Source organism: Plodia interpunctella, chromosome 30 (genome assembly GCF_027563975.2).
Source record: "Plodia interpunctella isolate USDA-ARS_2022_Savannah chromosome 30, ilPloInte3.2, whole genome shotgun sequence".
NCBI lineage: Eukaryota > Metazoa > Arthropoda > Insecta > Lepidoptera > Pyralidae > Plodia > Plodia interpunctella.
Window position 1 is genome coordinate 3,174,413 of NC_071323.1, and position 15,436 is coordinate 3,189,848.

Sequence of the window (15,436 nt, forward strand, 5' to 3'; positions counted from 1 at the left end):
ATGTACTATCTAACTGGTGTAATAAAAACTATATGCAACTCAATGTCGACAAATGTTTTGTTATAACTTTCACTAGAAAGTCTATCGTAATCACATATGATTACACATTGGAAGGTATAATACTCGCTCGTAAGAATCTTGCTAAGGACCTTGGGGTCTTCTTTGACAGTCAGTTATCTTTCCGGGATCACTATGATTATATTATTCGGCGCTGCTCTCAACTGCTCGGTTTCATCTGCAGAATCACCAAAGACTTCAGAGAGACCCGCAGTTTTCTACATCTTTATTACTCGCTTATACGTAGCATACTTGAATATAATTCTGCAGTTTGGTCTCCATTTTATGATGTGCATAGCAACAGAATAGAAAGGATACAGGAGCGTTGTCTAAAGATTGTAAGCTATAGACGTGGTATGGGCCGTGCACTCACATCGTATCAGGAACGATTGGAATGCTTTCAAGTAACCTCTCTTCATACACGTCGAGATATAACTAATCTCATAATACTTTATAAAATTATACACAACCATATTGACTCGTCCGACCTTCTTTTAGCTCTTAACTTCAATACTCATTTTAGATCTCGAAATCGCAACTATAATGCCTTTAATCTTCAAATTTATTCCAATAATACGTCTTACTATAATCCCTTGGTCAGAATGTGTCGCCAGTACAATGGAATCTTAGCCTCTAATAGGGAAATAGACATTTATTTGTTTTCACTGTTTAAGTTCCGGCGGCAGATAATGGAACATTTAAGGAATAATTGACTTTTCTTTTTTCATGTACTTTTCATTGTTTAATCGTTCTCTCTATATTCAAAATTATTCAAAATTGTTATCTACTGTTTGTTTTGTTCTAAACTTGCTTTTTAGCTTTCTAGCGTAATTATTATCTAACCTTTAAGTTTAAGCCTTGTTAGGCATGCATATGTTTGGATTACTATTTAGATCTACACTTTTATATGTTATTATTATATCTTGCTCATGATTGTAATCTGTTTTGTGTGCTAATAAATAAATAAATAAATAAATAAAACAGATACGGTATCACGTCTTATTTTCTAAAAGGAAACAGAGTGAACAGAAAGAGAGTTGAGCTAAAAAGGAAAATTATTTACTAACATATTATTAGATGAATATTATCATAATTGGACATATTATAATGAAATAAATAACTGTACAATAAAAATATAAACAAATGATTACATTACAATAAATACCCTTATCCTTACCCTTACATAATACAAAACAAAGTCCTATGCCGCTTCTGTCTGTCTCGCGATAAACTCAAAAACTACAACACGGATTTTCAAGCGGTTTTCACCAATAGATAGTGTGGTTCCTGAGGTAGATATTTATCTACCTCTTACTATATTATTTACCTCTTATTATTCTTATATACCTTAACGAAATGCGTAGCCCTTATACTATAGCAGCGCCATTTGTATATTTGTAAACTGTTAAGGAAACAATAAATTATTCGATTTTGAAACAACCGGGAAAACGCAAGAGAAAAGGAAATCTATAGCCCTCGCCATATTTTCCGTTTCGCTCATACAGTAAAGAAATATGCGTGTTAGACGCGTAGTGCGAGCGAATACCTACATGAGACGAGAGAGATCTCTCTCGTTTCGTCCCTTATTAATTTATTAATCCCATACAGATTGGTCCGAGGACCAATGGAAGGGAAGCAAGGGACGAAACGAGATCTGTCTCGTTTCGTCCCTCATTAATCTCATACAGATTGGTCCGAGGACCAAGGGAAGGGAAGCAAGGGACGAAACGAGATCTGTCTCGTTTCGTCCCTCATTAATCTCATACAGATTGGTCCTCGGACCAATCTGTATGAGATTTGACTGTGTCCAATTAGCCGAATTGGACCGGGAAATTATATGGAAATCTTCTTGGTTATACTCATCCGTCATATATATAGTTTTCTATGGCTATAACTACTAATTTCAGAGCATGGATTTAATAATTACTTCTTCAGAGTAGATAACTAACTTTTTAATTTCCCCAAATGTCCAAACTGTCAACGTCACTTTGTCACTATTGTCACTGTTCAAATTTGGCGCGCTTAATTACTACCTACGCGTTTTTCATCCTAAAACACTTTAATGCATGCATGAATATAAAAATTCCACATGTATTATCGAATTTAATTTGCCCTGTTATTCATAAAAAAAACTTAAGACATACTCTAAGCTAAAACATGTTTTGTCACTGTCCCACTTGAAAGTGACAGAAAGAGACAAAACGCTGAAAGTTTAACCACCTTATATACGACACGAAAACTTTATGAAATGATTGAAGGATGATATGAAAAAGTCGAAGCGCGGAGAGGGGAGGGAAAGGAAAACCACGATTGGCATTCATGGACGAGTTGAAGAAGGATATAATATATACTATTATATCGTACATAGGAAGGTAATATCGATGGCAGAATATACATATAAATGGAAACAACACCACCCACAAGAACAATATTCTTAAATGATTTGATGATTATGTAGGTACCTATTTAGCTAATTATGGCTTACCTATAAATAATAACACGGCTTGGAGAAGCATTGTGATATCTGAAAGAAGATAAATATTAATTTTTTCAGTTTTTACAAAAAGCTTTATCCAAAAACACTTCACTTAATATATATTTTATGAATCTCCGAGGATTACGACCGCTGTGGCCGCGCCGTCATTATGATCTGTCAATTTTCTTGAGGTGGGAATCATTTCCAAAATCAAACATTCATAAAATTGACATTGATCACAGTACAGATTAATGATTTTAAAGTCAGTAAGTAGAACTGATTCTCGTCTACATTTTTCCTCATCATCATAATACTCAATTTAACTTTTCTTCTTCTTCTTTCATCACCTTATGGATAAAGCTAATAATTTCCTCGTAAATAGGTACTACTTAAGTATCAATAAAATATTTTGCTCGCAGCTTCACTTGCGTGATTTTTCCTACTGGAACAATGATCGTGATTTAAGCCTGAATCAGATATCTTTGTCTATACTCCTAGCTTTATTAAAAACTAGCTTTTGCCCGCGGCCTCGCCCGCGTTATTTCCCACGGTAGCATTCTCCATACATACTACTCTCCATACTACTATATGTATGCAAATTGTCAAGAAGATTGGCGTGAAGAGTTGACAAATTACTTTCGCATTTATATATAGGTATTAAGATGCAAGATTTCCAAAACCATTGCGATTGTATAATGCGTTAGGAAGTAACAAAACCAGTTGAAAAATCACAATCAAATCTACAAAGTTTTACGTTGCTTTTACACTGATAGGCTTTGGGGCATCACAACCACAGACACGTGAGCGGCAACTCAAAATATTGCAGACACGAATATTCACCATTAAATTATTCCACGATTCATTAAAACTTTACTTAGAAATCAATTTATAATACACTCGAAAAAAGTTTTGTGCTGTTTGCAATATTAAACACAATGTGATACCTAGTGCACGACTACGCGTCTATTTATTGTTATTAATTAAACAATTATTAACAATTATTATTATTATCATTTAGTAATACTTTTCACTATCACACGCGCAAGCGCATCGGTACTGAGAACATCCAATAAAACATTGTTTACTCTGCACGGAGATCAGTGTGTTGTAACTCTATTTGTAATTCAAACTAGTTGTTACCCGCGGCTGCGCTGCGTGTGTTTTCTACCAGATTAGCACTTTTGAAAGAAACTAACGTTACGACTGTGTCTTTTATAAATGCTAGTAGTTTGTATAGCGTTGAGAAATATTATACTTATATGTTTTTACGTGAAAAAATGTCTGTGAAGGTCTAATCTTATCCTAATATTATGAAATCAGTTTGTTTGTTTGTTACCTCTTCACGCTCTATCTGCTCAACCAATCTTGTTGAAATTTTGCATACATGTAGTTTGAAGTACGGAGAAGGACATAGGGTTACCTTTCATCCCGGAAAAATAACTGTTCCCGTGGGAAATTACCACGGCATTAGCTAATCACTACATAGTTTAAACAAAGTCACTTCCCGCTGTCTGGACCTAAATATGTACCTATGGTTAGACATTTAAAACTAAACAGATTTTGATGCGGGATTTTTAACAGATACAGTGATTCCTAAGGAAGGTTGGGTGTATAATTTACTATTTGTCGACCTCGGTGGCGCAGTGGTAAAATGCTTGCCTCTGAACCGAGAGGTCCCGGGTTCGAACCCCGGGCGGGGGTCATGATGGAAAATGATATTTTTCTGATTGGCCCGGATCTTGGATGTTTATCTATATATGTACTTGTTATAAAATATAGTATCGTTGAGTTAGTATCACATAACACAAGTCTAGAACTTACTTTGGGACTGGCTCAATCTGTGTGATTTGTCTTAATATATTTATTTATTTACCCGAGCGAAGCCGGAAATTAGCCGCTAGTTAGATAAATTGTAATATTTTCTAGTTTAAGAGCTACAATACTTTACCATTCAACTATTATCGAGTTGCGTTGATAACTCACGTCACCTATGCCCTTTAAATTGAAGTTTTATTATAGACCAATTTAATTGACCCCTGAAGTCAAACAGTAACTACACAACCGGAGGTCTTACATCTCATTACTGATCGACCAGTTATCTTGGTCTCTGGTTTAGAAGAAGTTGCATATATGGAGAGGTCTTCAAATATGGACACTAAATTAGCAGAAGATTGGTAATCAAGGTCAGAATTCTTTTCTGTACTTGAGATACTTCGAAATTGTATGAGATCGTGGAAGTTAAGCTTAATGGTGACTAATAGGTTTAGACATTTTATTTTTTTAGGTTATTAACTTTTACATAATGTCCAACCGCCAAAAAAAAAGTAGATAAAAAATAATAAAAAAAAAGTTTCTTTTTAATCGTATAAAAGAACAAGCGATTTTTACTAATCAACGCCCAGCCTGAACCATAGAGGCTAGAAACGCGAAATTTGGGCAGTAGCTTTAGTGCTCAGAATTCGACCCCCAAAGGTTGTCCTTGCCACGCATAGACATACAGACACACAGTTCACACATCATGTCGTTGGTGATCAAAAAATAAATACTTAAGTGTCTAATCTGTCACAACAGCCCGTATAATTAGGTAATACAAATAAAAAAATATATATTTTCGCTCAATTATGAATTTACTATACTATATTATGCGGGTTAATTTCCCGATGATGACTTAAGTCATAGATTATTGATGATATTATACTATACTTCTATACTATTATCATAAATATTAATAATTTGAGGCGGGTAATCTCCGGAACTATCGAACCGATTTAAAAAATTCTTTCACCATTAGAAAGGTACATTAACCAAGATTGCTATAGGCTATATTTTATCTCAAAATTCGGGAGCGAAGCCCCGGGCAACATCTAATTTAAAATATTGGGGCTAGCATTAAGTTTACGAGATATTTTACCAATTAAATTATAATTTCTATGTATTTTGTTTAGTAGTTCGTTGTGTTCCTACGTACCTTTATTGTACTTGCAATGTATTATTGAATAAAAGACTAAAGACCTAGCTCGGATGTTTTGTACGGAACCCTAAAAATTTACTTGTATGCTTAATAAACGTCGTGAACGTACTAGTGGATTCAAAATTCAAATTAAAAATTCTTTATTCAATTTAGGATGATATACATCACTTATTGACGTCAAAAAATTACTTACACTAAGTCTACCGCCGACTTCCAAAGCGCAGGCGAAGAAGAAGCGGCGCAACAAACTTCACCGCAGCCTTTTCTCCAAATACGTCAATTCACAAATGTAACCTACATTTGTTAATTGACGTCTTTGGAAACATATACATTATATTGAAAACTAGCTTTTGGCCGCGTCTTCGCCCGTGATGAAAAGTACCCTATGTCCTTCTCCATACTTCAAATTACATGTATGCAACAGCGGGAAGTGACTTTGTTTAAACTATGTAGTGATTAGCTAATGCCGTGGTAATTTCCCTACGTGAACAGTTATTTTTCCGGGATGAAAGGTACCTTATGTCCTTCTCCGTACTTCAAACTACATGTGTGCAAAATTTCAAGAAGATTGGTTGAGTCGATAGAGCGTGAAGAGGTAACAAACAAACTTACTTTCACAATTATAATATTAGTTAGGATTACAAAGTAAACTAAACAGTCAACTGGTGTACAGGTTTCCTCACGATGTTTGCCTTCACCGGAAGCAATTGGTGGTCTATGGAAATTGTCGCTTTATATACGAGCATCCATTACTGAATCTGTTATTACAAAATGGTTTCACATTGGTGTGTGGTTGCCGTTTGTGTGTGTTCATTTGTTTTGGGAGCAACAGGTTAGTTAAATTATTGTTTACTGGCTGTTGCCCGCAGCACCGCTCGCGGCAAAACGTTCATACAAACTTTGACCCCCAATTTGGCCCATTGGGGGTAAAAATTAAAAAAAAAAAGAGTATTATATTTGTACTGGGTTCTTTAACTATGTGTATACCAAATTTTATCAAAAATTAGATAGACAAACTTTTGCATTTACCTTAATCTATCTATACTATTATTATAAAGAGGTAAGCGTTTGTGAGTTTGTATGTTTGAGGCGGGTAACCTCCGAAAATAAAGAACCGATTTCAAAAATTATTTCACCATTTGAAAGTTACATTATCCAAGATTGCTATAGGCTATATTTTATCTCAAAATTCCCGCGGGAGCGAAGCCCCGGGCAATATATATCAATATTAATAAAGATTGACTTCAAAGAGATTGTTTTCGTTACATACCTACCTGGTATTGTGGTCGTTGATAGGACGTGGTGACCACTTAGCACCAATGCATTGATGTCAACGAACCAGTCTTGGTTTCGGTAGTGGTTTTGGTATTGAAGCGGTGGTGGTGTAATGGTTAAGACGCCCGCCTGTGGATCGAAGTCTCAGGTTCGTATCCTACTCGTGCCACACGAGTTTGTACACCAATCTGACTAATATATAGTAGTTTTCATCGACCACCACTTGCTTCCGGCGAAGGAAAACATCGTGAGGAAACCTGCACACTGGTTGATTATTAACTTGTGTGTGAAATGGAGAAGGCAATGGCAAACCACTCCATTAATAATGCCAAGAAAGTTGTTGTGTGTTTTTAATTCCACGTAATGACCACGACCCTCTAGCCATGAGGAATACGACTATGAAGAAGAATTGATATCGAAACTAAACTATACAACATTTTAGAAATCAATTTCAATGAGTTTTTTTTTTACAAAAATGACATTTTTGCCATAAGCTTTCATTGAAGTCAGAGAGATATGACAAAAAGCCCTTGTCCGTGCTGTAAACCGTTGAGGAGTAGCCTCGTTGGGAGCCGATCTTGGGTGCACCATCACGTCATGCTTATCATAATGATGCATTATCATGGAAACTGAAGCGACGTGTGAAATTTCAACTCTGTAGGACAACTGGAAGTAGGAGAAATCTAACTTGCAAGATTTGATTATAGACCGCGGGACAGGCGACACTAAATAAAATCTTATAATAACATTCCATCCAAACACACGTTGCAAGTTAAGTGAAGAAACTTAAACAATTTAATATTTCAGATGCAACTGATACAGAATCTTCATCACCACGCACGCCAAGGTTAGTGTCAACTCTGTCAACACACTACTAAAATAAAATAAATATTGAAACTACCCACCAGTTGCGCCCCGGAGCATCGCTCCCGTGTTAATTACGGGATAAAAACCAAACCCGTGCACCAAATTTCATATAAATGAGTATAATTTAACCTGGAATAACACAGGATACTTTTTATCCCGAAATTCTCTAAAAATCTTTCCACTTTGTAACATTTTTGTTTTAATTTTTAGTTTTGTTTGTTACCAATAAACTCGAAAACTATTGGACCAATTTAGATGGCATTTGACAAAGAGATAAACTAGATCTTTAGAAGTAACATAAGCTACATTTTATTAACCGCGGATGAAGTCACGGGCAGACAGCTAGCTTAGTAATATAATATATAATAATTACGTTACAAATAATATTTCATATTCAGATGCATCGTCGTACAAAAACAATCTGGATCGAAAGATAATTTAGATTATGAAGATGACTACAAAGGGCCCACTCCAAAAGGACGACGTACAAACAAACTTACGGCCCACACTAAAGATGAAACCGAGGTACTTGTATTTAACCCACAGACTGTAATATCCTAACTAATTTCATTCTATCCTTACTATCCACGAAGGAGCAGGGTCTACCTTTCTATTCGAATGTGTTATTGCTACAGATTTATTTAAGTCGTCTAAGATATATATATATAGACGTGTGTATGTGTAGTTAATTTTATATTCGATATTTGCTCAAATTAAATAAATGTTTATAGATAAATAATAAACTTTATTAACCACCATAAACCAGCTAAGCCTAATACCAGCTAATATTTTGCCTGCGGTTTCGCCCGCTTTGCCACGAGAACAGTTATTTTCCCGGGATGAAAGGTACCCTATGTCCTTCTCCGTACTTCAAACTACATGTATGCAAAATTTCAACAAGATTGTTTGAACAGATAGAGCGTGAAGAGGTAACAAACTTACTTTCGAATTTATAATATTAGTCAAAGATATTTTTTTACTAGTTAAACTTTGATTTCGTTTACAGGAATTGAGTGAATTGAATGAAAACATCGAACGATTAAAAACATTGCCAGTGAATTGGTTCAACAAGAAGTTTCTGAGCAAGTTCATTGGTTTATAGACAGAGAAAGAATATAATTTTACTTACTTTAACTATATTTCAATGACAGATAAAGAATTATAATGGAAAATGTTGTTTTATTTAATTTTATTAATCTCGTCTGTTCCGGCGACTCGGAAATATGTACGGGGCTATGAAGCCTCGAAGCCCTTAGCGTATAAACCTTATAATTTTGAAGATTACTCTGTAATTTTACTACCTAAGGAAGACGCGGTCTCCCGTGCGCTGTCTGAAGGTCCCGAGTTCGATTCCCAGCGCGGGCGAATATGTGAACCTTTCTGCGGTTTTGGGTGTTGCCTTGTGTCCGTCGGACCCACGATACAAGCTTAGTGCTTAGAACATACGTCGCAATTATCATTCCATATTGATCTGTGTCGGGTAACTTGACATGCGGTTGTCTGCTCATGTAATGAAGGGACAGCCGCAGCAGTTGTGGTAGCTATTTTAGCATTCTATGTTGTTTTGTGTTGCTATAAGATATAAAGTATTTAGATTTCTGCAGTGCAGTTTGTCTCATTATAAGGGACTGTGTATATCATTCGCGGCTTTGACGCCCCGAACCCCAGGGTTCGCTTCAATAATCCTTTAAATTTAAAACATTCGGATGTGATTTTATGCTGTCGTCACAGCTGTGGGCCGTTGAGTGTTTTTCATTTGTTTCTATTTACTATTATTTAGTGAGAAACAGTGCCCGATGGTGAACTGAGGTGAACAACTGACAAAAGTACACGTGGTCCACCCAGGTGAACTGAACAGGTGGACCACGAGCGAAGCCCGTAATAGACGGGTAAAAAAACTACAAAATTATAAAGAACATTTCAATTTTATTATATAAATTCTGAAGTTATTTACATCACAACAAACAAGAAAATGAAAACTCGCTTATTTAAAAAAAAAGATTGTTTTTTCGTTTTTTTTTTGTTAATTAAACTGTTTGCACTAGAAAAATTTTGGTCGAATAATCATTGCACAAAGAATTTCACAAAAAAAGGCATCAATCTAATAAAAAAAATATATATTTAAACGAATGTTAGGTATATTTATTATATTTTATTAATAAGACACGATAACTTCAAACTATTGTTAGTCTTTGGTGAAAAAGTCTTGTTTACTAACATTATAATATATTATAATAAGATACAAATCGGTGCGAAAACAGTCTGTGTTGACACGTATACATATCACAAATACACACACATTCATATATCAATAATACAATACCCAATTTAAATTATTGTACACTTATTTGATTGAAAAGAGAATTTTATTAATCACTGGATTTTTTGCTAATTTTCGTGCCGGAATTCTATGACACACCAGCGACCCGTCCTGGCTTCGCACGGGTGCTATATAGGTATACGTTATTTATTAATAAAGTACAATTTAAATTACAACCAATAAAAAGAAATATTATTAAAAAAATATAATCAGTAAAAAAAAAATGCAGCCCCGTTACGGGTGCTATATTATTATGCATGTTATTTATTGAAAAAGTAGAATTTAAATGAAAACCAATAAATAATTAATAATTAGTAAAAAAAAAAGGTTATCATATTCAATCCAAAGGTTCCAAAAATCCCTATACAGGATTTCTTATACATTGTCATTGTTGTATGTACACGCTCAGTCGACAGTGCTGAACAACTTTTCGTATGGAAGCAACCTTGAAATCGCGAAAACAAAGGTGATCCATACATTTTGCACAAGTTAGGTGTTTATTTTTGTATAGAACAGCTGGTTTTTTTTTTTTTTGCTCGCGATTTCGGAGTTATTCCCATACGGAATGTTGTTCAGAATCATGGACAGAGCGTATAGACAAAACATTGACGATGTATTAAAAGTATAACTTCCTCTGGTACTTCCTCTAATATCAATCTAACTACAAAAAATCTTATCAAAATCCGACAGCTGTACTCGTAATATTAGGGGGCTAATCGTGAAAGATAAAACAATGGCATTAAAAAACAATCCTGGGCACTTAAATTGAACCAAAATGGCGACCATCTGCGCAGACTTCATTAGAGATAAAAGTGTATTATTTTATGGAAGTTTTTCATAAATATAATCCGCTAAAAATCCTTTCTAATACTTTCGTATCTAATTAAACCTGCGCTGCTATGTTATACGTATGTATAACAACATTCACTCTTAAAATACGTTTTATTTCACTATTTGAATAATATAACGTCATTGTTATATTATTCAAACACGTTTACAAATACATTCAAAGTTTAAAACGTATTATTCTTGTTACCATATATTTTCTAGTTCCTTATATTCATATAGGTAGTTCTATTGATCTTTGTGACGAAGCTGAATTTCGTGGTTGTAATGAGACTACTGTAAACTTTCTGTCGAACAAATTATTTATGAATACTCAAAAAACAAAGAACAGAAATACAAATCTTTACTTTTTATAATTATTTTAGTACCAATTAAAACCTGATACCTACACTTTTTCCCACTGTTTTTTTTTAAAGTGTCATGGCTCCATCGTCCGGCAAAACGATGATTTTGCCAACGTCAATGTGGAGATTGACACGGTATATAGTATGTCATAATATCAATATTGAAACACGGTTCAATGTGTAACCTACAATATAAGAGTATATAAAAATTATAAAATTAAAACCTGATACCTACACTTTTTCCCACTGTTTTTTTTTTAAGTGTCATGGCTCCATCGTCCGGCAAAACGATGATTTTGCCAACGTCAATGTGGAGATTGACACGGTATATAGTATGTCATAATATCAATATTGAAACACGGTTCAGTGTGTAACCTACAATATAAGAGTATAACGGAACGCACGGCGCGTCACTTATGCCAATGTCAATCTCGAAATAAAAGGCGATTTCCAAATACCTTTGTTTAATAAATTAATTCCAACCCAATATTATAATTAAGACACATTGTTATACTTAAGTCTTAATTTGTGTTGTATTACGTTTTTGTGGTTATGGTGAGAAAATAAAGAATTATTAAATAAAATAAATTATTATTATTATTTACCATCTACTATCGTGAAGAGCACTGGAGCGGGGCTCAGTCGCTTGCGGAACAGCGCGGAGTACGGACGTTTAATAGTTAGTTACAACGGTGGGGCATCAGTAATGAGGTTGTGATGTACTGTTGAGGGGCGCACAACCTTGCCGTACAATATACAGTGTAAACGAGGTTAAAATTTAACACTATTTAAATAGAATGAACAAAATCGACATTTTAAAATAAACTTATCATTAATTTATCTTTCAACATATAACTTAAATATACAGAAAAATCTTTTAATTCAATGTGACACACACAGACCTATATGTATTTTATAGGTCTGTGTCTGACATTCTGTCATTACATAAAATATATGTAAAGTATTTAAATTCATTTAACTTCGCCGCGGGCGGCTGTCATTAGTGTTTATTAAATTGTACCGTACACAGTAATAAGCAATTTAATTATCCTATTTTATAAATAAGCAAAGTACTGGTACAATGTTAATTTTATAAATGAATTAAATAAAATAAAACGTGTGACATTAATGAAACGCTACACGCCGCGTTCAAACAGTCGTGAAATTCACCTAAGGACAGATAAATATATATATATATGACAATCAAAACTAAACGAAAACTGAGTTCTACAAAAGACTGTTCACGCAATAACATTTTTTAATTAGATTAGACCATGCGATTAGACCGACGTAGCCTCTCAATTATTTGCAAGCAAATGTGTCAAAAGAAATATTTCTGTCAAACATACCATTATTAAAAAATTATTTTACCAACATTTGGAAATAATACACATTTGTCATCTAACTTCATATCCCATAACAATAAATAAACTAATATGTCTTTAAAAAAATTACTCATGTCACATAAAAAAAAAAGTTATACAACAGATCTAAAATTTAAAACAAAGGTTGCCGCCTGAGCTAGGAAGAAAAAGCATCTTGTGTTTCAGGCATATATAAATATTATTCACAAATATCTCGAGCACAAACTAAAAATCTATCGTATTTTGCATCACAAGATTAAAGTGCACAGTTTCGCTGTCAGGAACTGATATCGGCGTGCTAGCACGACAGCTGTCGTAATATTCCGGGTTGGCAATCGCATGTAGCTTACCGTAGACTTGTGGTTATATTATGTCTACATTTGTTGGTTCATCTGTTTCCTGAGATAACATAGGTATCTATTATGTTAGATTATAGAGATCGAGTATGTCATGCACACTCAAATGGTCAAACCGGTAGCGGCGTCGTGGATCGGGTCGGGAGGTTCCCTCTATTGTGGTTGAGCTTCGCGATGGCTGACTCATGCGTCAACTCGTGAACGGGTGGGGGGGAACTAGTCAGCTCGGTCTTTTATTAAAAGTTTCTTTTTGTTTGGTTAATTATACATATATATTTTCCTTTCATCAGCACTTAATCACAATAATAATATGTTTCAGTATACCTTTTGACCATGTACTTCATTGTGTGCTTACATTGTTATATTAGCGATAAAAAAATATACATAAATTCATATTAAAAAAATGGTAAGCCCTTCTGACATATTAGGGACCAACACTGTTTGAATGAGTTTCTTTCGGCATTTCTTCTCAGCAATGGTCGTTCCGAAATGCTAGTAGTTTGTAGCTTTGGTAAACACCAATTAATTTAGAATATGACGTGAAAAAGTGCCTGTGAAGGCCTAATTTCTGAATAATTTTTGATTTGGAGATTTGGGACTTGGCAACATGTAGACCGCCTGTGAACCGTACAGTTTTTTAACGAAATACACCTTTTTTTATTAAAAAAGGTAACACAATATGAAGCTAAAAGTCTTGATAGGTAACTTTTTAATGAAATATTTACTCATCTATACATATTATGAATTAATTATGTAATTTATCGAATAACTAATTAATAATATACAGGGTTACTGGTGTCTAACGCATAACCTTCCAAAGGCGCATAAGGTACATAGAGACTAACATTTTTTGTCCCACGACTTTTGTATAAACGTAAAACATACAAAAAAAAAACATTTTTTTTAGTTTTAATGTCTTTTCTATAAAACGTTAACTCTATGTTCGATTCCGCTACATAACGCTACCGTACTGTCTCGTGTCGCTCGGCTATTGCATACAGTGAACATGTGTAGAATCGCAAATTAGATTGGATTTTTTTTCATTAAAAAAAACACTACGAATCACGAAAACTCGTAGAATAAAAGTTGCTTGTTTTGATGTACCCGAGTAGTCTTTAGGAGGTTTTGCGTTTGATGCCAGTAACCCTGAATATGTTATAATAATAAAAACGCTCACAATTAATTAAAAGATCAACATTTAATTTAATTTATCAAGACTTTTACTTTTTGTTTTAATTTTTATTTGTGTACCTGAAAAGTGGGGCAGGTATCTAACATCCGTTTCATAATTAACATATTTGTATTACTTAAAAAAATTATATATATTTACAAAAATATTACAAATGCATACTTTTAAACAAGATTAAGTTTTAATTTTAGCTGCAAAATTTCGAATTTTCATTCTGTAGTCTTTTAAATATATTTTTGTATACGTACGTATATAAATTTATATACATTAATAGAACACAATAGTATTTGTATATTTTCGCTTATTTTACTTAATATTTTATTTGGCAAATCTTATCGTTATAATACCTAAATAATTTATTAACATTTTAATAAAAATAATGGTACCAAATATATCTGAAGTTCAATTAATTGAATTCAAAGCCAAAGTTAAATCATAATATAATATTGTATAAGTTTAAAATTATATATTTCCAGAACTGTATAATCATAAATTTAATTTCATAACCTTAATTCGCCAAATAAAATCGCTATCGCATTTAAATAACATTAATAAATCGTTAATACACATTTTAAACAAAGACACCACCACGCGCCTCTCCGCCAATCACATTGCTTGTTGTCACTTTTAGAAAATCACGTGACAATACCGCACTGTGATTGGCCGCGTCCGAGTGTGATAGAAGTGAGACAGTATGAGATAGGAAGTCTCTGTTTAAAACCATTTTGAAAACTAAGCGATAATCTGCACGTGTTTCTTGCCTGGCTCTTTTAGAACATACGATGTCGTGCGCCGCAGGGATCCTACTGAATCTGTGGGGAAAGTATTTTATTCATATATATATATATTTATATAGATATATAAAAAACCGATTGAAAGAGATAGAAAAATGATTTTCGAACTACCGAAAAAAATTTAAAACTGTACATAATCGACCGAGCGAGGTCTACTAATCAACTTGGGACAAAAATACATTTTTTTTGTATGTATATATGTATGTATGTTTGTTACGCGATAACTTTCGAACCGTTGGTCAGATTTTTTACGTAATTTTTCCGTACGTAAACGTTCGTGAGTCAACAATATCGGTTAAGTCGTATCTGAAATACCTATTCATAATTTTGTAAAAAAAAATATTGTGTTCGCGACGTTCGCGGCGAACAACTAGCTTAAAAGATCTAAATATAACATATACAAACCTATAGATCTAAACATAACATTATACAAAATGATACCAACGGTTCGAAAGTTATCGCGTTACAAACATACATACATATATACATAAATGTTTAAAAAAAAAGTTTTTTTGCCCCAAGTTAATTAGTAGACTTCGCTTGCTTCGCCCGCTCGAACAATAACTAAAAGTTGCAA

General features: G+C 33.8%; 3 protein-coding genes across 4 annotated transcripts in view; 1 reads left to right on the forward strand and 2 right to left on the reverse strand.

Moving 5' to 3' along the window:
• The window catches only part of cv-d (crossveinless d), a 36,970-nt gene extending 33,368 nt beyond the window's left edge, over window positions 1–3,602 (reverse strand). The window contains exons 1-2 of one of the 2 annotated variants that reach the window (XM_053767187.2): window positions 3,478–3,602; window positions 2,543–2,581 (exon numbers count right to left, since the gene is read on the reverse strand). In XM_053767187.2, coding sequence (XP_053623162.1) covers window positions 2,543–2,573 — 31 coding nt within the window. In that variant the 5' untranslated portion in view covers window positions 2,574–2,581; window positions 3,478–3,602. Of the gene's footprint in view, window positions 1–2,542; window positions 2,582–3,373 lie in introns of both variants that reach the window. The other variant, XM_053767186.2, reaches the window with a different exon arrangement.
• A 2,669-nt stretch (window positions 3,603–6,271) lies between these two features.
• LOC128682500 (uncharacterized) lies at window positions 6,272–8,811 on the forward strand. Its single transcript, XM_053767218.1, has 4 exons — window positions 6,272–6,336; window positions 7,587–7,626; window positions 8,045–8,171; window positions 8,653–8,811. Exons 1-4 carry the CDS (start codon window positions 6,276–6,278, stop codon window positions 8,746–8,748), a joined length of 324 nt encoding a protein of 107 aa, XP_053623193.1. The 5' UTR covers window positions 6,272–6,275; the 3' UTR covers window positions 8,749–8,811.
• Window positions 8,812–9,631: 820 nt separating this feature from the next.
• The window catches only part of LOC128682488 (uncharacterized protein), a 45,464-nt gene continuing 39,659 nt past the window's right edge, over window positions 9,632–15,436 (reverse strand). Inside the window, exon 21 of the mRNA XM_053767191.2 lies at window positions 9,632–14,877. The gene's annotated coding sequence lies outside the window, so the exon portion shown is untranslated. The remainder of the gene's footprint in view (window positions 14,878–15,436) is intronic.

What these genes read in the sequence shown, in the direction of transcription:
- LOC128682500 (XM_053767218.1), top strand. Translation starts at nt 6,276, where the DNA reads ATGGTTTCACATTGGTGTGTGGTTGCCGTTTGTGTGTGTTCATTTGTT. An exon ending in TCATCACCACGCACGCCAAG is followed by an intron (nt 7,627 to 8,044) that starts GTTAGTGTCAAC and finishes TTTCATATTCAG; the next exon opens with ATGCATCGTCGTACAAAAAC. An exon ending in ACACTAAAGATGAAACCGAG is followed by an intron (nt 8,172 to 8,652) that starts GTACTTGTATTT and finishes TTTCGTTTACAG; the next exon opens with GAATTGAGTGAATTGAATGA.